General features: G+C 44.1%; 2 protein-coding genes and 6 non-coding genes across 12 annotated transcripts in view; 6 read left to right on the top strand and 2 right to left on the bottom strand.

Moving 5' to 3' along the window:
- Window positions 1-799: 799 nt before the first annotated feature.
- LOC115892090 lies at window positions 800-906 on the bottom strand. Its single transcript, XR_004051980.1, has one exon. It is a non-coding gene; the product is annotated as a U6 spliceosomal RNA (small nuclear RNA).
- An 11,447-nt stretch (window positions 907-12,353) lies between these two features.
- Window positions 12,354-18,960, top strand: EIF4A2 (eukaryotic translation initiation factor 4A2). Of its 3 annotated transcripts, XR_004057984.1 has the most exons (12): window positions 12,614-12,688; window positions 13,481-13,529; window positions 13,616-13,748; window positions 14,025-14,164; window positions 14,946-15,114; window positions 15,230-15,339; window positions 15,569-15,712; window positions 16,181-16,318; window positions 16,550-16,639; window positions 16,860-16,939; window positions 17,374-17,484; window positions 18,189-18,960. XR_004057984.1 is itself a non-coding variant. In XM_010389747.2 (11 exons), the coding sequence occupies exons 1-11, from the start codon at window positions 12,660-12,662 to the stop codon at window positions 18,331-18,333; spliced, it is 1,224 nt and encodes a 407-aa protein (XP_010388049.1). In that variant the 5' UTR covers window positions 12,354-12,659; the 3' UTR covers window positions 18,334-18,960. The 3 variants fall into 3 exon arrangements, 2 of the variants coding, with proteins under 2 accessions (XP_010388049.1, XP_010388042.1); XM_010389747.2 differs by lacking the exon at window positions 17,374-17,484 and having other exon boundaries at window positions 12,354-12,688; window positions 13,484-13,529; XM_010389740.2 differs by lacking the exon at window positions 17,374-17,484 and having other exon boundaries at window positions 12,626-12,688.
- On the top strand, window positions 13,856-13,924 carry LOC115892279. The gene has a single exon (XR_004052177.1). It is a non-coding gene; the product is annotated as a small nucleolar RNA SNORD2 (small nucleolar RNA).
- Window positions 15,385-15,511, top strand: LOC115892167. The gene has a single exon (XR_004052048.1). It is a non-coding gene; the product is annotated as a small nucleolar RNA SNORA63 (small nucleolar RNA).
- Window positions 15,738-15,915, top strand: LOC115892274. Its single transcript, XR_004052173.1, has one exon. It is a non-coding gene; the product is annotated as a small nucleolar RNA SNORA81 (small nucleolar RNA).
- On the top strand, window positions 16,355-16,486 carry LOC115892166. The gene has a single exon (XR_004052047.1). It is a non-coding gene; the product is annotated as a small nucleolar RNA SNORA63 (small nucleolar RNA).
- Window positions 16,667-16,805, top strand: LOC115892188. The gene has a single exon (XR_004052071.1). It is a non-coding gene; the product is annotated as a small nucleolar RNA SNORA4 (small nucleolar RNA).
- The window catches only part of RFC4 (replication factor C subunit 4), a 24,415-nt gene continuing 22,074 nt past the window's right edge, over window positions 18,955-21,295 (bottom strand). For all 3 annotated transcript variants that reach the window (XM_030932538.1, XM_010389722.2, XM_030932549.1), the window contains 4 exons: window positions 20,957-21,082; window positions 19,386-19,466; window positions 19,202-19,315; window positions 18,955-19,124 (listed from right to left, as the gene is read on the bottom strand). In XM_030932538.1, the coding sequence (XP_030788398.1) occupies window positions 19,029-19,124; window positions 19,202-19,315; window positions 19,386-19,466; window positions 20,957-21,082 (417 nt within the window). In that variant the 3' untranslated portion in view covers window positions 18,955-19,028. The remainder of the gene's footprint in view (window positions 19,125-19,201; window positions 19,316-19,385; window positions 19,467-20,956; window positions 21,083-21,295) is intronic.

Genomic DNA, 21,295 nt, shown 5'->3' with positions numbered 1-21,295 from the left:
GTTTAACCATTCATCCATTGAAAGACATCTGGATCGTTTTCAGTTTCTGCCTATTATAAATAAAGCTGCTATGAGCATTCATATCAGAGTCTTTGTGAAAACATAAGTCTTCATTTCTCTCATCTAAATGCCCAAGAGTGAAATTGCTGGATCACATGGTATGGTGGTAGTTACCTGTTTAGCTTTTTAAGAAACTATTACTGTGGCCAGGTACAGTGGCTCACACCTGTAATCCCAGCAGTTTGGGAGGCCAAGGTGGGTGGATTATCTGAGGTCAGGAGTTTGAGACCAGCCTGGCCAACATGGTGAAACCCTGTCTCTACTAAAAATACAAAAATTAGCCAGGCGTGGTGGCAGGTTCCTGTAATCCTAGCTACTCGGGAGGCTGAGACAGGAGAGTCACTGGAGCCTGGGAGGTGGAGGTTGCAGTGAGTCAAGACCATGAAACTGCACTCTAGCCTGGGCAACAGAGCAAGACTCTGTATAAAAAAAAAAAAAGAAAGAAAGAAAAGAAAAGAAAAGAAACTATTACTGCTTTCCAGGTGGCTACACTTCATTTTACATTTCCACCAGCAGAGGACGACAGATTCAGTTTCTCTGCTTCCTTGTCAGATTTTGTTATTGTCACTTTGTTATTTTAGCCATTCTAATAGATGTATAGCAATATTTCATTATGGTTTTTATTTGCATTTCTCAAATGGCTAATAGTGTTAAACATCTTTTCATATGCTTGTTTGCCATCTGCATATCCTCCTCAGCGAAATGTTTGTTTTCCTTTTTAAATTTTGTTTAATTTTTTAAAAATATGCAACACTTTATGAATTTGCATGTCATCTATGTGCAGGGCCCATGCTAATCTCTGTATCATTCCAATTTTTTAGTAAATGTGTGCAGAAGTGAGCACAGACCGCTTTTTAAATCTTTCGCTCACGCTGTATTAGGACTGTTTTGTTTTTGTTTTTGTTTTTGAGACAGAGTCTCTCTGGCTCTGTTGCCCAGGCAGGAGTGCAGTGGCTGGATCTGGGCTCATTGCAACTTCCGTCTCCCGGGTTCAAGAGATTCTCCTGCCTCGGCTTCCCCAGTAGCTGGGATTACAGGCGTCTGCCACCACGCCCGGCTAATTTTTGTATTTTATTAGAGACGGGATTTCACCATGCTGGCCAGGCTGGTCTCAAACTCCTAAACCTCAGGCGATCTGCTCACCTCAGCCTCCCCAAAGTGCTGGAATTAGAGGCGTGACCCACCGCGCCCGGCCAAAACTGTTGTTTTTTTTACTGTTGAGTTTTGTGCGAGTTTTTATCTATTCTAGATACCAGTACTTTGCCAGATAGTGGTTTGCACATATTTTCTCCTCTATAGCTTATCTTTTCATCCTTATTTTAACAGGGTCTTTCAAAAGCCAAGGTTTTCCTGTGCACTCGGAGGAGCTGTGGCTGCCAGCTCCGCTGGTGGCGGGTGCCCCCAGGCCCTGTGGCCGACGGGGCGAGCTGGCCTGCGCAGGGTCCCGTGGGGGTCGCGCAGGCAGTGTGCCCGGAGCGCCCCCAGTGGGAGCGCAGGCAGCGGGGCAAGGAGAAAGAGGAGGAGGCGGATAAGGTGATGGCGAGAAGATGGAGGAAGAGCAGACGAAGGAAGAGAAAGGAGATGGAAGGGAGAATGTCACCAGAGGAGACGGAAGGAACAAATTCTGACGCTGCAGGAGAAGCTGTGGGCCCGGCAGAAAGAGAAGGACCAGCTTTTTCTGCAGCTCGAGAAAGTTTCCATGAGGAAGAAACACCGAGGCGAAAGGAGCAGAGCGACCTGACCTTCTGACATCCGCTGTGGGCCGGCAGAGCCCGATCATTCAGGCGGGGACCCGCCTCCTCCTCCGCATGCGGGCAGCAGACAGCGCTGGAGGGCACGATCGCCCGGGCATTGTCATAGCAGCTGACCCAGCCAAGCAGATTTTCAGACCCCACGTACTTGCGAGCCGGAAGTCCGTGGGCTCAGCGGCGGCTTTTGCAGGGACCCCAGAGCAGGCAGCCTGGGCGGTGCCGCTGGGACTGCTCAGCCCTCACCTCAATACGGGCCCACATAGCTAGCCTGTGGCCCTAGTCGGCAGCTCAGAGCAGTTCAGTGCTCCCTGAGGTGCATAAATGGCCCAGCCACAGCCTTATGATCTGCTGGGCCACTTTCAGCACACCCAAACAGGGTTCCTCCTCTGGTGGTGCTCTGCCTTTGAAACCGCAGACAGACCACGCTAACCAGCACACAGGTTTATCTGGTCCATCCTCCCTGACCCCCATACATCCCTAGGCTCTGCATCCAGGCCCTAGACTCCTTGCCTAATCCCAGCTCCCCGTGAAGATGCCGCCAGCAGGAACGTCTGGGCTTTGCAGCTACCAACCAACCAGGCCCTCAGCGACTCATCATCCAGCACAGCCAGAACCTGTTACGCTGCAAGTGACCATGAGATAGCTTCAATCTCGCCCTGCCCACACACGCACCATGGGTGCGGGTTCCCCCTCTGAGTGTCCCAGTCCAAGGCCAATATAATCTACTTGCCACTGGGAGAAGGAGAAGGAAAAGGAGGAGATGGAGAAGGAGGAGGAATGAAGAAGAGAGCAAAGGGTTTTCAGGATAAGTCCAATTTATCAATTTTTCCTTTTTATTTTTTCATTTGTCTCAAGCATGTTCATAATTGGTCACCGAAGAATTTTCATCATGGCTGCTTTACAACCTTGACCAGATAATTCCAACATTTCTATCTCAGAGTTGGCATCCATTGTCTTTTTCATTCAGTTTGAAATCTTCATGTTTTGTTTTTGAGATGGAGTCTCCCTCTGTCACCCAGACTGGAGTGCAATGGCACAATCTTGGCTCACTGCAACTTCCACCTCCCGGGTTCAAGCGATTCTCCCACCTCAGCCTCCTGAGTAGCTGGGATTACAGGCACCTGCCATCATGTCCGGCTAATTTTTTTGGTATTTTTGTGGAGATGGGGTTTCACCATGTTGGCTAGGCTGGTCTTGAACTCCTGACCTCAGGTGATCCTCCCACTTTGGTTTCCCAAAGTGCTGAGATTACAGGTGTGAAACACCACGCCCGGCCACAATTTTTGGCTTAAGTGATTTTCTATTGAAATCTGGAGATTTCTGTATTGTTATGTGACTCAAGATCTTTTTTTTCTCTCTGTGTTTCTTTCTTACCTCCCTCCCTCCCTCCTTCTTCTCTTCTCTTCTCTTCTCTTCTCTTCTCTTCTCTTCTCTTCTCTTCTCTTCTCTTTGTTTTTTGAGATGGAGTCTCACTCAGTCACCCAGTCTGGAGTGCAATGGCACGATCTCAACTCACTGCAACCTCCACCTCCCGGGTTCAAGTGATTCTCCTGCCTCAGCCTCCCAAGTAGCTGGGATTACAGGCGCGTGACATCAAGCCCAGATAATTTTTGTATTTTTAGTGAAGATGGGATTTCACCATGTTGGTCACGCTGGTCTCGAACTCCTGACCTCAAGTGATCCACCCACCTCAGCCACCCAAAGTCTTGGGATTACAGGCGTGAACTACCACCACCATGCCCAGCCTGTTTTTTAAATCAGTAGACTAACAACTACAAGTAGGTGGGAAAATATTCTAATGGATTAACTTCATTCTAACTAGATTATCTGGCTAGGAATATATTTTTATTTTGGTAAAATGGGCATAACACATAAAAGGTACCATTTTTACCTTTTTTTTTTTTTTTTTTTTTGAGATGGAGTATCGCTCTGTTGTCCAGGCTGGAGTGCAGTGGCGCGATCTCGGCTCACCGCAAGCTCCGCCTGCTGGATTCACACCATTCTCCTGCCTCAGCCTCCCGAGTAGCTGGGACTACAGGCGCCTGCCACCACACCGCGCTAATTTTTTGTATTGTTAGTAGAGACAGGGTTTCACCGTTTTAGCCAGGATGGTCTTGATCTCCTGGCCTTGTGATCTGCCCACCTCAGCCTCTCAAAGTGCTGGGATTACAGGCATGAGCCACCACACCCAGCCCATTTTAACCATTTTTAAGTGTAGACATCAGTAGCATTGTGCACATTCATGATATGATACAACCATGATGGGTATTCATCTGCAAACCTTTTTCCCCAAATTGGAACTCTGTACACATTAAACAGTAACTCCCCATTCCTCCTTCCCCAGTCCCTGATAACCCTCCTACTTTGTTTCTATGCTCATATAAATGGAATCATATACTACTTGTCCTTCTGTGTGTGGCTTATTTCAGTTCATAATGTCTTCAAGGTGCATTCGTACTGTAGGATTGATTGGAATTTCATTCCTTTTTAAGGCTGAATAATATTCCATTGATGTATAAAGCACAATTTGATTTTTTGTGTTGTTTGTTTTTTGGAGACAGGATATTGTTCTGTTGCCCCCGGGCTTGAGTGTAGTGGCATAATCATGGCTCACTGCTGCCTTCACCTCCCAGGCTCAAGCAAGCCTACTGCCTCAGCCTTCCCTGAGTAGCTGGGGCCACAGGCACATGCCACCACACCTGGCTAATTATTTGATTTTTTTGTAGAGATGGGGTCTTCCTACATCGCCCAGGCTGGTCTCAAACTTCTGGGTTCAACTGATCTTCATGTCTCAGCCTCCCAGAGTGCTGAAATTACAGGCGTGAACCACCATGCCCAGCCACGTTTGTTTTATCTACTAATCCATCAATGGATGCTTGGGTTGCTGTCACCTTTTGGCTATTGTGAATAATGCTGCTATGAACACTGGTGTACAAATATCTGTTTGCATCCCTGCTCTCAATTATTTTAGGCATATACTCAGAAGTGGAATTGGTAGATCATATGGTAATTTTGTAACTTTTGGAGTCACTGCCATACTGTTCATAGTGGCTACATTTTACATTTCTACCAGCAGTGGACAAGGATTTTGGTTTTCCACATCCACACTAACAATTGTTATTTTCTATTTTAAAAAAAATAATAGTCATTTTGGTCAGCCGAGCTGGCTCGCGCCTGTAATCCCAGCACTTTGGGAGGCCGAGGCAGGAGGATCGCTTAAGCCTAGGAGTTCACGATCAGCCTGAGCAACACATTGAGACTCACCTCCCAACCCTTCCCACCCCCTTCTCTATTTAAAATAATAATAGTCATCTTAATGGGTGTGAAGTGGTATCTCATCGCGGTTTTGATTTGCATTCCTCTAATGATTAGTGGTACTGAGCATTTTTCACAGGCTCATTAGATCTCACTTCAATCTCTGGCTCTTGCTGGCTTTCTCTGATGCTGCTCTGGCAGGGGAAGGACAGCACGGCCTCCCTACTGCCAGCAGGGGGTGGAAGTCCAGATTTCTCACTCACACAGGAGGGGATGATCCTTGTTACTGCTGGGTGGGGGCTGGAGTTCCTCATGTGGTCTCCACCGACACTACAATGAGGTGGTCTCATGACGACTGTGTGATAAAGTCCTGATTTCCCAGCAGGCCTTCTATGATACCACCTTAGTGGGATCTGAAGGATCACCTTTGTTCCTGCCGGGTGGGCCTGGAAGTTGAAACTACTCCATGGTTTCCTCTGACAATGTGGTGGTGGTAGTGGCGGGGGTCTGGGGGTGGAGGTTGTCAGAGAACCTCATTACAGCCTCCTAAGGGTAGAATCACGGGCTCTTCAGTTGGCTTTTGCTGGCATGGGTGTGGGTAGGACCACAGCTGTTTCTGTGGTATTTAGCTGAAAGAATGGAATTACTGTGGAAAACTTTTCTATCTTCCTAGAATGCCTCTGTCCTGGGTAGAGAAAGCAGCCTTTTGCTGGGGCTTTTCTTATCTGTGCCTGTTGGCTTTTCTGGGTTGCTAGCTTCTTCAGTTTCAACTCAGGATGGGTGAAGCAAGAAGAAAACCCAGGGAATTCACTATCACGTGTATCTCGAGGTTCCTACCTGTCTGCCTTCTTTTCCCCACCTCCCAGAGTCTTCTCGTGTTTGCTTTATGTGTAATGTCCAGGGTGTTTAGTTGCACTTAGTAGGAGGAACAAGAAAAATTTTGTCTACTCCATCTTTCTAGAAGTAGAAGTAGACCTCATTGTTTTTAATGACTAATATACACAGCATACAATTTACTAACCCATCTCCTTTTGACAGCCATTTAGGTTGTTTATAGTTTTATTATTTCAATAGTTTTTTTTTCCTATTAAAATAATGAAGGGCCGGGTGCGGTGGTTCATGCCTGTAATCCCAGCACTTTGGGAGGCCGAGGCAGGTGGATCACCTGAAGTCAGGAGTTTGAGACCAGCCTGGACAACATGGCACAACCCCATCTCTACTAAAACACAAAAATTAGCTGGGTGTGGTGGCGTGCACCTGTAATCCCAGCTACTCGGGAGGATGAAACAGGAGAACCACTTGAATCTGGGCGGTGAAGATTGCAGTGAGCCAAATCGCACCATTTGCACTCCAGCCTGGGCAACAGAGAGAGACTCTGTCTCAAAAAAACAAAAACAAACAAACAAACAAAAAAAAAAAGAAAAAGAAAAAAAAAGAGGAAAAACTTTTCACCTAAAGTATGATTTCCATTATGTTTAAAAATAAACAGACATTCTTGGGATTGGTGATTGTTTTCTTTTCTGTCATTTCCAAAAAACAATATAACTATTACTTTTAATGAACTATATAGGAATATATATAGTTTATATACACATATATATATAAACTTTATCTCATATATATGGTAAGGATGAAGGATGAGGCCGGGCGTGTTATGAGAATTAAAAGAGATAAATTCTTGGCCGGGCATGGTGACTCACACCTATAATTGCAGCACTTTGGGAGGCTGAGGCAGGCAGATCACCTGAGGTCAGGAGTTTGAGACCAGTCTGACCAACATAGAGAAACCCCGTCTCTACTAAAAATACAAAATTAGCTGGGCATGGTGATGGATGCCTGTAATCACAGCTACTCGGGAGGCTGAGGCAGGAGAATCGCTTGAACCCGGGAGGCAGAGGCTGAGGTGAGCCAAGTTTGCACCACTGTACTCCAGCCTAGGCAACAAGAGCAAAACTGTCTCAAAAAGAAAACAAACAAGCATGAAAGGTGAGTTGGTTGTGTCACATGAAGAGGGCAGTATAGAGCCCCAGGTAATGGGGCATAGGAGTGGGATTCCAGATACCAGGCCTACATTTTAGGGGTGAGATTGCCAATCAAGGTCTTTCTTCCATCCCTCACAGAGGTGTAGGTTTGTCCTCAGGACAAATTCTGGAGACTTCATGTAACCTAGAAGAGACATGCAAACTGATGAAAAACAGTGATTTTTTTTTTCTTTGAGAGAGTCTTGCTCTGTCACCCAGGCTGGAATGCAGCGGCGTGATCTTAGCAAACTGCAACCTCCACCTCCTGAGTTCAAGTCATTTGGCCTCCCAAAATGCTGGGATTACAGGTGTGAGTCACCATGCCTGGCCAAAATATTGAATCTTTGAGGTAAAATAAAGATGTTGCCCAGGCTGGAGTGCCATGATCATGCTATTGTACCCTCTGTCTCCCAGATTCAAGTGATTATCCTGCTTTCCTGCCTCAGCCTCCCGAGTAGCTGGGACCACAGGTGTGCGCCACCATGCCCAGCTAATTTTTGTATTTTTGGTACAGATGGGGTTTCACCATGTTGGCCTCGCTGGTCTCGAACTACTGATTTCAAGTGATCCGCCCACCTCGGCCTCCCAGAGGGCTGGGATTACAGGTATGAGCCACTGTTCCCAACCTTAATTTTTCAAAATAAAAAACTGGCCCCACCTCAGTTCAGATCCAGTGAATCTGGGTGAGAGGGCAGAGTCCACAAGTATCTGCATTTCAAATAGATGTTCCCATTGATTTTTATGCATACCACAGTTTCTGATCACCTGATTTGAAGTACAGCAATGTACTTTTATTTCAGTCTTCCTCTGTAAAGGTAGAAAATCTTCTGTATCTTGGCTACACAATAGAGTTTAATAACCTTGGATCAGCGGATTCAAACCTAGTTCTTAGCTAGTTTAAAAGCCCTTCCGTGGTCCTCCTCAGTTTTCTCCATTTTTTTCAACTCTCTTAATATCTTTACCTATCTTCATGCAAATTATTATTATTATTATTTTGAGACATAATCTTCCTCTGTCGCCTAGGTTGGAGTGCAGTGGTGGGATCCCAGCTCATTGCAACCTCCGCCTCCCGAATTCAAGTGATTCTTTTGCCTGAGTACTTGGGATTACAGATGTGCGCTGCCACAACCGGCTAATTTTTGTATATATACATTTTTTTTTTCCCCGAGACAGAGTCTCGCTCTGTCGCCCAGGCTAGAGTGCAGTGGCACAATCTCGGCTCACTGCAACCTCCGCCTCCCAGGTTCAAGCAATTCTCCTGCCTCAGCCTCCCGAGTAGCTGGGATTACAGGCGCACACCACCACGTCAGACTGATTTTTGTATTTTTACTAGAGAGGGAGTTTCACCGGGTTGGCCAGGCTGGCCACGAACTCCTGAACCTCAAGTGACCTGCCCGCCTTGGCCTCCCAAAGTGTTGGGATTAGGCGTGAGCCACCACGCCTGGCCTATTTTTTGTATTTTTAGTAGAGACCAGATTTCTCCATGTATGCCAGGCTGGTCTTGAACTCCTAATCTAGGTTGTTCGGCTCACCTCAGCCTCCTAAAGTGCTGGGATCACAGGCGTGAGCCATCACACCCAACCACAAATGTTTTCTAAGTTATAGTGTAAGAACACGGCAATAAATGCCACCCTCCAAATTGCATCGGGGTCTCAGACAAGCAGAACCTAGCCTCTAATTTCCTCAAAAACTGTATAATAGCCGGGCGCGGTGGCTCAAGCCTGTAATCCCAGCACTTTGGGAGGCCGAGACGGGCGGATCACGAGGTCAGGAGATCGAGACCATCCTGGCTAACATGGTGAAACCCCGTCTCTACTAAAAATAGAAAAAACTAGCCGGGCGAGGTGGCGGGCGCCTGTAGTCCCAGCTACTCAGGAGGCTGAGGCAGGAGAATGGCGTGAACCCGGGAGGCGGAGCTTGCAGTGAGCCGAGATTGCGCCACTGCACTCCAGTCTGGGCGACAGAGCGAGACTCCGCCTCAAAAAAAAAAAAAACAAAAAAAACTGTATAATAAAAAGAAGTTACAGAGATTATCCTGGGTTTGCCAAAAAGGAAAAGAAAAAAAAAAAAAAGAGGTGAGTAGCACCAACATCTCTATCCAGCTCCAGGCAGTTCTTCTTTCTTTTTTTTTTTTCTCCCTCCCTCCCTCCCTCCCTCCTTCACTCCTTCCCTTCTTCCTTCCTTCCTCCCTTCCTTCCTCTCGGTGGAGTCTTGCTCTGTTACCCAGGCTGGAGTGCAGTGGCACCATCTCTGCTCACTGCAACCTCCGCCTCCCGGGTTCAAGTGATTCTCATGCCTCAGCCTCCTGAGTAGCTGGGATTACAGGCGCATGCCACCGCGCCTGGCTAATTTTTTAGTAGAGACGGGCTTTCCCCATGTTAGAGAGGATGGTCTCAATCTGCTGACCTCGTGATCTATCTGGCTCAGTGCTGGGATTACAGGCGTGAGCCGCCGCGCCCGGCCCAGTTATTTTTAAACACTGAAATTACAGATGTAAGGACAGCATGTACTATACTTTGTGCTTTATACTTTATTATTACTAAATAACATTAATAAGTAATAATTAGATCCAAAACACATACATTAACAAATGTCTACATATCAATAGATTATCCAGACACTGCTTTAAACGTGCAGCTATCACTTAAAATCAACTGATGGGTTCAAAATAACGTAAGAATCTCAAGATGGCATACAAACGCTCCCTGAATGATGAGAATACATGGTACTTTTTATAGGAAGATGTCACTGTCAACACAAAGCATATCCTTTTTTGTTTGAGACAGAGTCTCGCTTTGTCACCCAAGCTGGAGTGCAATCTCCACCTCCCGTGTTCAAGCGATTCTCCTGCCTCAGCCTCCGGAGTAGCTGGGACTACAGGCGCCCGCCACCACACCAGGCTAATTTTTGTACTTTCAGTAGAGACGGGGTTTTGCCTTGTTGGCCAGGATGATCTCGATCTCCTGACCTCGCAATCTGCCCATCTCAGCATCCCAAAGTGCTGGGATTACAGGTATGAACCACCGTGCCTGGTTGAATGCATATTCTTTTAAGGTTTTCTTATTGTTTTTCCATGTAGTACTGACAGATTTGTACTAATTCTTTGCTTCTCTGGTTGCTAATTGGCTTTAGAATTGTTAGCTGACGCTCTTGAAGAGCAAAACGAAACTACCTTAGTTGGCTTAGATACGGAAATAATCTGAGTTTTAGGATTATTTGCAGTATAAATGGTTTCAAACACTAAAGTTTGACAAAGAAGCATTTATAGTCCACTGAGAAGGCTATCTAATTTCAGATTCCAGGTAAGCAGAATCACTTAAATTTAAAAGAGCACGCTCTGTGTTGATATGCAAAACTTTGTTAAAGTATACGTTTTGATCTTTAATTCATTTATTAGTTACTGTTACTTACTATTTAGTAAGCACAGGCAAATGTGGTAAGCACTGCATTTATTAGGCTGGGCGCGGTGGCTCAAGCCTGTAATCCCAGCACTTTGGGAGGCCGAGATGGGCGGATCACGAGGTCCGGAGATGGAGACCATCCTGGCTAACACGGTGAAACCCCGTCTCTACTAAAAAATACAAAAAACTAGCCGGGCGAGGTGGCGGGCGCCTGTAGCCCCAGCTACTCAGGAGGCTGAGGCAGGAGAATGGCGTAAACCCGGGAGGCGGAGCTTGTAGTGAGCTGAGATCGGGCCACTGCACTCCAGCCTGGGCCACAGAGCGAGACTCCGTCTCAAAAAAAAAAAAAAAAAAAAAAAAAAAGGAATACACTGTAAGGTTACAGGCAGTGTGGCTGTGGATTTTGACTGTATTTGAAGTTTTCTTACCTTGAAACTTACTCAGCACTTGCAAACCTATACCAGAGTTTAGCCCTTACTTCCTCTTAAGAGGCTTGAAAATCCTCCACAGCATCCAGTGTAGTGCTAATCCTAAAGAAAACAACCAACAATTAAGTGTTCATTGTTGATTGGTATCACCCTGTGATCAATTGTTTTCACCCAAGTGACACCAAACGGTTGGTCACTTTTTTGATTTAGTGTATTTTTCAGCTTCTTAGATCTCAGGATAGTTTTAGTAGATTTTGGATGAGACAAGACGGACCTCTGACAACCATCATTCTCAGAAAATGTCTGGCATCACCTCATATATGGCTTTCGAACATTACAGAGGAATGAATGAGGAGCAGTACCACGAGACTGAGGGCCAGGCCCACTTTGCCATTTTGGTATTCTTCATCTTTGTCTCAATTCCTGGCATGATAAGAATTTTCAAATGAATAAATAATTTTTGTAATAAAATAGTATTTAGAACCAAATATCTTCTATAATACAGAAAATTGAGTCAGCTTTCCCAGTAATGATTCTTTAAGTTGGCCTTCTGAAATATGACAAAATGTTTCCCAGATAGTCTCGATGATATTTTGCACCATGGGTAGGGTTGTATTTTAAAGTTAAATGACTACATATATTGTTTTTTTTTTTTTTGTTTCTGTGAAGGGACCTGAGATGGGGCTAATTGAAAACATCTGGAGCTGAAAGACCCGTGCAGTTTACGCAGCAAGGATATTATTGCTCTGAATTTCAATAAATCAACATTTCACTATATATTGGCAAAGCTCAAAGCCTTTAAAAAATGACCAATATAGATGGAATCATAACCGATATAGTCCCAAAGCGGCACAGAGCTGTATCTGCCAAAGCGCCCATTTAAATTCGTGCGTTCCACGGAAAATTACTGCTCCTTAGCTTCTATCCATTATGCAAAAGTTTATCATTTTTTTCAGGCATTCCTCACACCTGTTAGGTTAAAATCAGTAACACTCTTTTAAAGAGAAAGCGAGACCGGAAACGATATGAAAATAGAATTGGCTACTTCAGAGACACCGCAAATGACACTCCATTTTTTTTTTCTCGCTGCAAAATGTACCGGTAAACCAAACTTTCCGGGACTCGCTGGGTGGCCGACATTTTCCCTAGCAGGAATTTTACGTTTCCAAGATCTGAATGGATGTTAATGGTCAGGCTAAATGTCAGGCAGGTCTTCACTGTCAAATTAAACAGCGGTGGGAGCAAGTGGAATAACCGAGTTCCCCTCCCGCACCTGAGCGCCGGCAGCGAGCCGCGAGAGGGGACCCCTCGCACGCAGGAAGCCCCAGACGCCCGGCGAGCAGCGTCTCGGGCTTCCGCCTCCGGCTCCGGCTCCACTCCCCCAGCCCGCCTCTGCGTCAGGGACGCGGAAACCCCGTAGGAGCAGGGCGGGCGGGGAAAGAGGTGTTTGACTAACGCTGCAGCGATATGCTTCCGCCGCAAGGTAAAGAGTCCCAACCCAACCCCGGGCCCTAGGATTTCCAGCGACCCTATAATATCGAGAAATTACCACATTTGGATTTTCCAACCGACTTGATTAGGATTTTATCCGAGGTAACGACCCCAGGATCACAATTTTGTGGCTGACCGAAGCACGGCGAGAAAATTCCTCCGCAAGAAACGCGTTCCGGCCACGAGCCTATAAAAAACGGGTGGCGGGGCGCTGCTGTCTTTTCAGTCGGGCGCTGAGTGGTTTTTCGGATCATGTCTGGTGGCTCCGCGGATTATAACAGGTATGGCGCTCTGTAGGCGGTCGCGGTCCGTAGTGAAGGTTGTAGGGCGCCAGGAGAGAGTACAGTGGATGGCATGGAGGCAAAAACTCCAACTTAGTGTACGTTTCCTTAGGGTACAGCACCCCTGTGCCCTTCCAGAAGCTTCCATGATGGGTAGGGCCCGGATTGTGGGGAGACAGGACGATGGTGCGAAAGCAGTGGCTAAAGGGCGTTTCTCCTCCATAAGACAATTACGGAATTTTGGCTGCTTCCCCTCCAAGTGTAGAGCACGGGAAACATGCAGTACACAGCCGTGGCGCTGTGCGCGTTCGGTACAGTGTAACCAGTACCCGAAGCTTTATTTTCAGTTAACCACAGGAGTTGGGGGTCCTTGGCTTCAGTTAGGGAAGGGTTGGAGGCAGCGGTCTCCACTCGGCCACGGCGCGGAGGCGATGGGACCGGACCGGCACGGCTGCCGGCGAACCGTTGGCATCGCTCTCGCCAGGCCGCTCCGCCCGCGTCAATCACCCGGCTTGCGCATTGTTGGGGGCGGAGCTCGTCGCCCCGAGCTCTCGCGAGACGCTCCGCCGCCGAAACGGGATCGGCATGCGCTGAGGCCTGGGGGCTGCTTTTCCGGACATCGGCAGCCCCCAACCTTTAGGGAAGGCGCTTGCAGTGTGATATTCGTCCTGCAGCTGCTGCTTAACTTGTGCAGGGGAGGCTAACGTGCTGAGACGGGTTGCAAAGGGCTATCCGTTTAAGATGCAGTTAAGGTGGCTTGGAAGGGATGTCTGACTGCAGTATTCTTGTCAGCAGAGAACATGGCGGCCCAGAGGGAATGGACCCCGATGGTGTCATCGAGGTAAGAAACGGTTGTGGATCTTGAAGCTTTGAAAAGGTGAGTGTGTTCATCTCATTCATGCGTGCATTATTTTTTTTAACTTACAGAGCAACTGGAATGAGATTGTTGATAACTTTGATGATATGAATTTAAAGGAGTCTCTTCTTCGTGGCATCTATGCTTACGGTTTTGAGAAGCCTTCCGCTATTCAGCAGAGAGCTATTATTCCCTGTATTAAAGGTAAAAGAAACTGACATTTTTAGGAAATGACTTTATTGTTCTACATAGTCATGGACCCTAAAAGGGAAAGTAACCTCTGGGGGACTAGCACCTCTTTGTATTCCTTAAAGTGAAATGATGGCAATCATCTTTCGGGACTGACCTGAAATGAAGAGAATACTCATTGCTGATCACTTACTATTTGGGCATAATTCATGTTCCAAATGGAATACATGGTGTGAAGTAGAAGTGACAATTTGATGTGGGATCGGTAAATATGTATCCTACTTTTTTTAGGGTATGATGTGATTGCTCAAGCTCAGTCAGGTACTGGCAAGACAGCCACATTTGCTATTTCCATCCTGCAACAGTTGGAGATTGAGTTCAAGGAGACCCAAGCACTAGTATTGGCCCCCACCAGAGAACTGGCTCAACAGGTATTGATAGTGTAGTTCAAAAAAACTGCTTGCGTGTTGCATAGGTTTCAGGTTTCACAACTGTGAAGAATTTAAAACTTAGTATAAATTGGTCCTACCAGATCCTTCCTTTTGATTATCCATGCATGCAGGGAGTTTTTGTTGAAAGCTTTAAAAGAACTGGGTATGCAGGTATAGTTTGTAGGGTTGTATACTAATAGATGGAGAATCCGAAGCACTCTCTTGGATGTACTAGATCTGTCCCCATTTTTTAAGTTTGAATGCAGTTGTGCAACATGAAAACTGCAGTGACATGTTACCATTTGACTGTCTCCGTAGTTTGTGATGCATCTGTTGCATGCTATGTTTTCAAAGCTCACTGCTATATTGGCTTTGAAGTAAACCTTCCTAATAAAGCTGTAGGCTTTATTGAGGTCAAGATTATATAAGGCACAATATCCTCTGGGGAAAAAAATTATTTGCCCTAGCTGTAATTACAGAACATACATTTCACTACGTACTCCCTACAGACAGTGAAGAATAATGTAGGAAATGTTATTCTTGAATTGTCTAGCTGATGCGTGGGGCAGCAGCATCCCAAGTTTGACAAGGCAGAAGAAAGACATTAAGGGAGTTTTACCTTGAAGCAGTTAGGTCAGTCTGCGTTTTAAGCTTGGAAGTAGTTATGTGCTGTGCATGCATAAAAGCTGTTGGCAGACCAGTTTAAATTAGCCAGTATGCTTTAAAAAGTAGTCATTGATCCTGGAGTTCTTCGGGATAATAATTAATGCTTGGTTTTTAGATCCAAAAGGTAATTCTGGCACTTGGAGACTATATGGGAGCAACTTGTCATGCCTGCATTGGTGGAACAAATGTTCGAAATGAAATGCAAAAACTGCAGGCCGAAGCACCACATATTGTTGTTGGTACACCTGGGAGAGTTTTTGATATGTTAAACAGAAGATATCTTTGTAAGTATTGTCTTTAAAAGAGTTTTTTTTTTTTTTTTTTTTTTTAACTGTTACAGTTGAAAAGTCGTATTACTGAGTAGATTTAGAAATGACAGTATGACTTTGTTTCTAACAGCTCCAAAATGGATCAAAATGTTTGTTTTGGATGAAGCAGACGAAATGTTGAGCCGTGGGTTTAAGGATCAAATCTATGAGATTTTCCAAAAACTAAACACAAGTATTCAGGTAAGCATTACTTCACTTCCCTCTTAAAGGTAGAGATGGGGTTTAATGCAGGTACTGTTACAATACAACTGACGTGTTTTATTGTCGTTCCCCCTGCTTAAAGCACTTGATGCATAACTATCTCTGTCTAACTCCACTCCGTAGTAAGACAGAGACGCTTGGCTTCAAACATTTTCCCTTGGGTATTAACTGTGTAAGTTGTGCTACAACGTAATTTTCTCTTTTTAAGGTTGTGTTGCTTTCTGCCACGATGCCAACTGATGTGTTGGAAGTGACCAAAAAATTCATGAGAGATCCAATTCGAATTCTGGTGAAAAAGGAAGAATTGACCCTTGAAGGAATCAAACAGTTTTATATTAATGTTGAGAGAGAGGTAACTGATTGTTAGACATTATTTTACCTTCTTGTATAAGCACTGTGCTAAAATTGCAGACACTAGGACTATGTCTTGGTGTTTGCAATAATGCTAGCAGAGTACACACAAGAAGAAAAGTAACAGCACTAGATTGTAAAGACTGGGGTGGACCTCTTTCTTAATGTCCAATGTCCTTTGTCTTAAGATTTGGTGCAATATCTCATTAGACCTAACAGAATGAAGTTAATTTTTATATGTTTTACGTTTTGAGACTGGGTCATGAGACTGGCTAAGAGGGGCCATTTTGGTTTTTTGGGTAGAGACAGGGTTTCACTATCTTGAAACTCTGGTTGGAACTCCTGGGCTCAAGTATTGGGGTCCCAAAGTGCTGGGATTATGGGCATAAGCACTGTCCCTGGCCCAGAATGAATTTTTAACTGAAGAAAGTTGGAAAAGCTAAATGTCTGTTTTTTCTAAACATTATAGGAATGGAAGTTGGATACACTTTGTGACTTGTACGAGACACTGACCATTACGCAAGCTGTTATTTTTCTCAATACAAGGCGCAAGGTGGACTGGCTGACTGAGAAAATGCATGCCAGAGACTTCACAGTTTCTGCTCTGGTAAGAGGTGTTCTAAAATGTCTGGATTTCCACTAAAAGCAGGATTCAGACTACAATATAGCTGCTAAGTGCTGTGTTGTCGTTCCGCCTGCTCAAAATAAAGTTGTTTCTTAACTATACCTGTCTGCTATTTTCCTGTAGCAGCCAGGGACGCTTGGTCTCATACATGTTGATTAAAATTAAATACTGACCTGACTGGTGATTCTTGAATTAAGGTTTATTAATTTGCAGCATGGTGACATGGACCAGAAGGAGAGAGATGTTATCATGAGGGAATTCCGGTCAGGATCAAGTCGTGTTCTGATCACTACTGACTTGTTGGTAAGTCTCTTAATACTTTTTAAAAATCTACCAAAAGTTTGCATTTTAGGGGGAAGGTTTTTAAGTAACCTTTGCCAACTTGGGCTATTTGGAAGAGTAAAAGGACCACACTCCACAGTGGGCTATACCACTTAGTATAGTTCGCTACTATTTTGTGGCCTACATGACAGGTATCAAGTTTTTTGAATTAGAATTTTTAACATATGCTATTGTGTTTCAGGCTCGCGGGATTGATGTGCAACAAGTGTCTTTGGTTATAAATTATGATCTACCTACCAATCGTGAAAACTATATTCACAGGTGAGAAGAAGCCAGCATCTTGGCTGTATTGAAAAAAATTGATACGTTTTTCTACTGTGATTTGTATGAAAGGTAACTTCAAATCAAGGAATAGATGCAGTAAAGTCAGTAGTGTTCAGTAAGATGATGTAATTAAATTTGTACTAGGGGAAGGCTGATGAGAACAAAAGTGGGAAAACTTGTAAACATTGCTCAGATTGTGGGCATAGGTTTTTTTTCCCCCCGCAATTGTTGGTCTTAGCTTATGCTTGAGCTTTTAGTGATGTTCTTGTGTCCATGTGCTTTTTCTTGATTTTTTCCATAGTTGGGATTTTCTTGGTGTCGCCTGGTAGCAATTTGAGTGAACCCTGGTTTAGTTATAGTGGCTTTATCCCTAAATAAATTGAATCGTACTTTGTTATGTGATGTAAAAAAAGACTTTTTAAAAAATACAGGAGTCGATAGCAGCAGTTGATGACGAGATGGCACTCAGAAACGGCGTTGACGTAATTTAGGACGTGGAATCATAAGCGAAACAGCACACTGTTTGAATAAAGAGCGAGTCGGTATTTATATTTGTTTTTCTTTTGTCATGATTATTTATTTTAAGTTGCTCCAGCTGAGGCATTTTTTGTATCAGTATTTCTGTTAGGGAACCTTTCTTACTAGGTGGTTTGTATTGTCTGGTTTCCAACATGAAGGTAGCTGTTTGGCGGTTAAACACGTTTTGAGTAATTTGAGTTACAACGTGTGAAACTGAGCAAAAAAGCAGTGATAAGTTTGGGTTACCATACCAAATATTTGTTTTCCCACTGGAAAAAAGTAAGTTTTAGAAAATAGTTAACCTTTGCAGCATTTGTTTACAGTTTACAGTTCCAGAAGTGCGTCGAAATGGATTACATAACTGCTCTTTTATTCCTGGTGTTTACATCTGTCCCAGGCTGACACCTGCTCTTGGCTGGCCCACTTTGGTATGGGCTTTAATTTCACTACCCCAAACACAATACTGTCATCTGCTTTATAGTAATGCTCAAGATGCCTGATAAAAAATCTCATTTTGCAGCCAGACAAGCCTTGAATCCTTTTGGCACTAACTGCAAAGGAAGATTTTTTTCTCTAGATATGCATTAGCAGCTAGTGCTCCAGTTAGAAGCACGAACTATAACCTTGATAAGTAAACAGCAGCTGATGGTTAACAAGTGGATCGTCATGTTCAGTAGTCCATAAATTATGTGAGAAGTAACATTCTGATTGTTTTTTTCTTATACAGAATTGGCAGAGGGGGTCGATTTGGGAGGAAAGGTGTGGCTATAAACTTTGTTACTGAAGAAGACAAGAGGATTCTTCGTGACATTGAGACTTTCTACAATACTACAGTGGAGGAGATGCCCATGAATGTGGCTGACCTTATTTAATTCCTGGGATGAGAGTTTTGGATGCAGTGCTCGCTGTTGCTGAATAGGCGATCACAACGTGCATTGTGCTTCTTTCTTTGGGAATATTTGAATCTTGTCTCAATGCTCATAACGGATCAGAAATACAGATTTTGATAGCAAAGCGACATTAGTCGTGAGCTCTTGTGAGGAAAGTCATTGGCTTTATCCTCTTTAGAGTTAGACTGTTGGGGTGGGTATAAAAGATGGGGTCTGTAAAATCTTTCTTTCTTAGAAATTTATTTCCTAGTTCTGTAGAAATGGTTGTATTAGATGTTCTCTATCATTTAATAATATACTTGTGGACTAAAAGATATAAGTGCTGTATAAAATCAGCCAATTATGTTAAACTAGCATATCTGCCTTTATTGTGTTATTAGCCTGAGTAGAAAGGCCTTTAAAATTTTTTTAGAAAGCATTTGAATGCATTTTGTTTGGTATTGTATTTATTCAATAAAGTATTTAATTAGTGCTAAGTGTGAACTGGACCCTGTTGCTAAGCCCCAGCAAGCAATCATCCTAGGTAGGGTTTAATCCCCAGTAAAATTGCCATATTGCACATGTCTTAATGAAGTTTGAATGTTAAATAAATTGTATATTCACTTTAAAGGTGCTTTTGGTCATTTTTATTACAACCCCCTTATTTACAAAGCCCCACATCAAAATATATTCACTTCTTAACAATTCTGAGATAACTGCTGCATCACAGTTGCGCAAAGGCTGATGAGTTGCAAATGTTCATCAGCACCATCTGCTAGGCATTTGTCAACTTCCTACAAGAAAAATTGAAGAAATTAGCATCCTTCAGGTAGTTAAATGTTTCATTGACATGTGCAAAGTACCTACTTACGGCAAGTTTTTCTGTAATAATGGACTTCTGTTTATCAGACAAGTTATTCTCTACAACCACATCATGGAGTTGACTGACGAGCTGAGTTGCTGCATGACCTTCATCTATTAAGTCCTATAAAAAAAAAAAACCTTAGTATGATCACTTAATACTCCTTTCCCCAAAGTTGGTAAGCTGACTTTACCTTGACCACAGCTTCTAGTTTGTCAAAAGAGCCACTCTGACAGGCAGCAAATACTCCATCAATTTTCTCAGCTGGTACTACCTACGTAATTGAACGTTTGGTATTAAAGATGTTTCCAGGTGAGACTAACACACTCCCCCCAGTCCTCTCTGTTCCACACGTAAAGTTCCATACTTAGCTAATGTGATAACCCTGTAAAGTTACGAAGGCTTTGGGAGAACAGCCAGAGTAACTCCAGTCACCACTAAAGTAACCAAGGTGCTAACGGTTGTGCTTTTAAAGCCCAAGTTTGGGCACACATGGGTTATAGCTTGTTCTGGTCAGTGGATGAAGACCAGTGGCCAAGATCAGCCAAACAGACTGATTTAAGGGGAAGTGCCCTTTCTCTAAAAATCCATGTAAAGATGCCACTAATGAGATTGGTTTAAAAAGTCCACAATATCCAGAAAATTTAAGAGGATTAGTGGTACCAGTCTTGTCATATGGAAGGCCTACCATGAAGGTGAAAAATGTCATAGAAACAAAAGTTTTTAAGTAGTAGTGATTCTGAGGTGAGTTTTGACATGGGAGTATCCAAAGACAGGTGGGGTACTCCATTATTACTGTAAGTTGGGTATGCCTTTTGTTTATACACAACTGGCAAAATAGTTTTCATGTATAAGAACATCTGCTAAAACTGATGTAACTGCCAAAGGCATCTCTTTAAAAACTGAAGGCTGGGCACTGTGGCTCCCACCTGTAATCCCAGCAATTTGTAAGGCTAAGGGGGGCAGATCACCTGAGGTCAGGAATTCAAGACCAGCCTGGCCAACCAACATCGTGAAACCCCATCTCTATTAAAAATACAAAAATTAGCTGGGCATGGTGGCAGGTGCCTGTAATCCCAGCTACTTGGGAGGGTGAGGTGGGAGGCAGAGGTTGCAGTGAGCTAGTATTGCATCACTGCACTCCAGCCTGGGCGACAGATCAAGATTCCGTCTCAAAAAAAAAAGGAAATCTAAGAACTGAAAGTGTCCTTTTCTTTTCTTTTTTTTTTTTTTTTTTTTTTTTTTTTTTTTTTTTTTTTTGAGGCAGAGTCTCGCTCTGTCGCCCGGACTGGAGTGCAGTGGCCGGATCTCAGCTCACTGCAAGCTCCGCCTCCCGGGTTTACGCCATTCTCCTGCCTCAGCCTCCCGAGTAGCTGGGACTACAGGCGCCGCCACTTCGCCCGGCTAGTTTTTGTATTTTTAGTAGAGACAGGGTTTCACCGTGTTAGCCAGGATGGTCTCGATCTCCTGACCTCGTGATCCGCCCGGCTCGGCCTCCCAAAGTGCTGGGATTACAGGCTTGAGCCACCGCGCCCGGCCGAAAGTGTCCTTTTCTTTCCTGAAATGTCTATTACATGCCTGACAAATTGAAAAGTCACTGTTACCTCCTCACCTGAAACACTCTGTTACTCCCAGGTTATTCCCTTATACTTCCTAGTGCAGTACTTGGCACTTGCTAAACATTCAGTATTTCTTGGATGAAAATTTCCTAAAAGCCACAAAAAAGCCAACTAAAAAGAAATTTGGAATATCTAGTACTCTTACCCCAGCAATGTCTGTGATCACGCTCTCTGTGATCTCCTTTCCACCTGTTAATCGAGTAGCACTTTGAAGAAATGTAATGGCTTTTCTTAAGTCTCCTTCTGACACTTTAACAAGATAAGCTATTCCCTGAAGACAAAAGAGTTGTTTTTAACCTATGATGGCCAATTAAGGATTTATGACTTTAATTTTAAAATGTTTAATAAAAGTGAAAAACCCTATGTTTTAGTCTAGAGTTAATGAGAAAAAACATTTGTGTTTTGGAATAAAATATGATCAGTCTAGGGGCCGCGTACAATGGAAGGATAGAGATGTCTTGCTTCTGAAATAAATTTGCAGAGA

This window comes from Rhinopithecus roxellana, chromosome 1 (genome assembly GCF_007565055.1).
Source record: "Rhinopithecus roxellana isolate Shanxi Qingling chromosome 1, ASM756505v1, whole genome shotgun sequence".
Taxonomy (NCBI): Eukaryota; Metazoa; Chordata; class Mammalia; order Primates; family Cercopithecidae; genus Rhinopithecus; species Rhinopithecus roxellana.
This window is presented reverse-complemented; position numbering and strand designations above follow the sequence as displayed.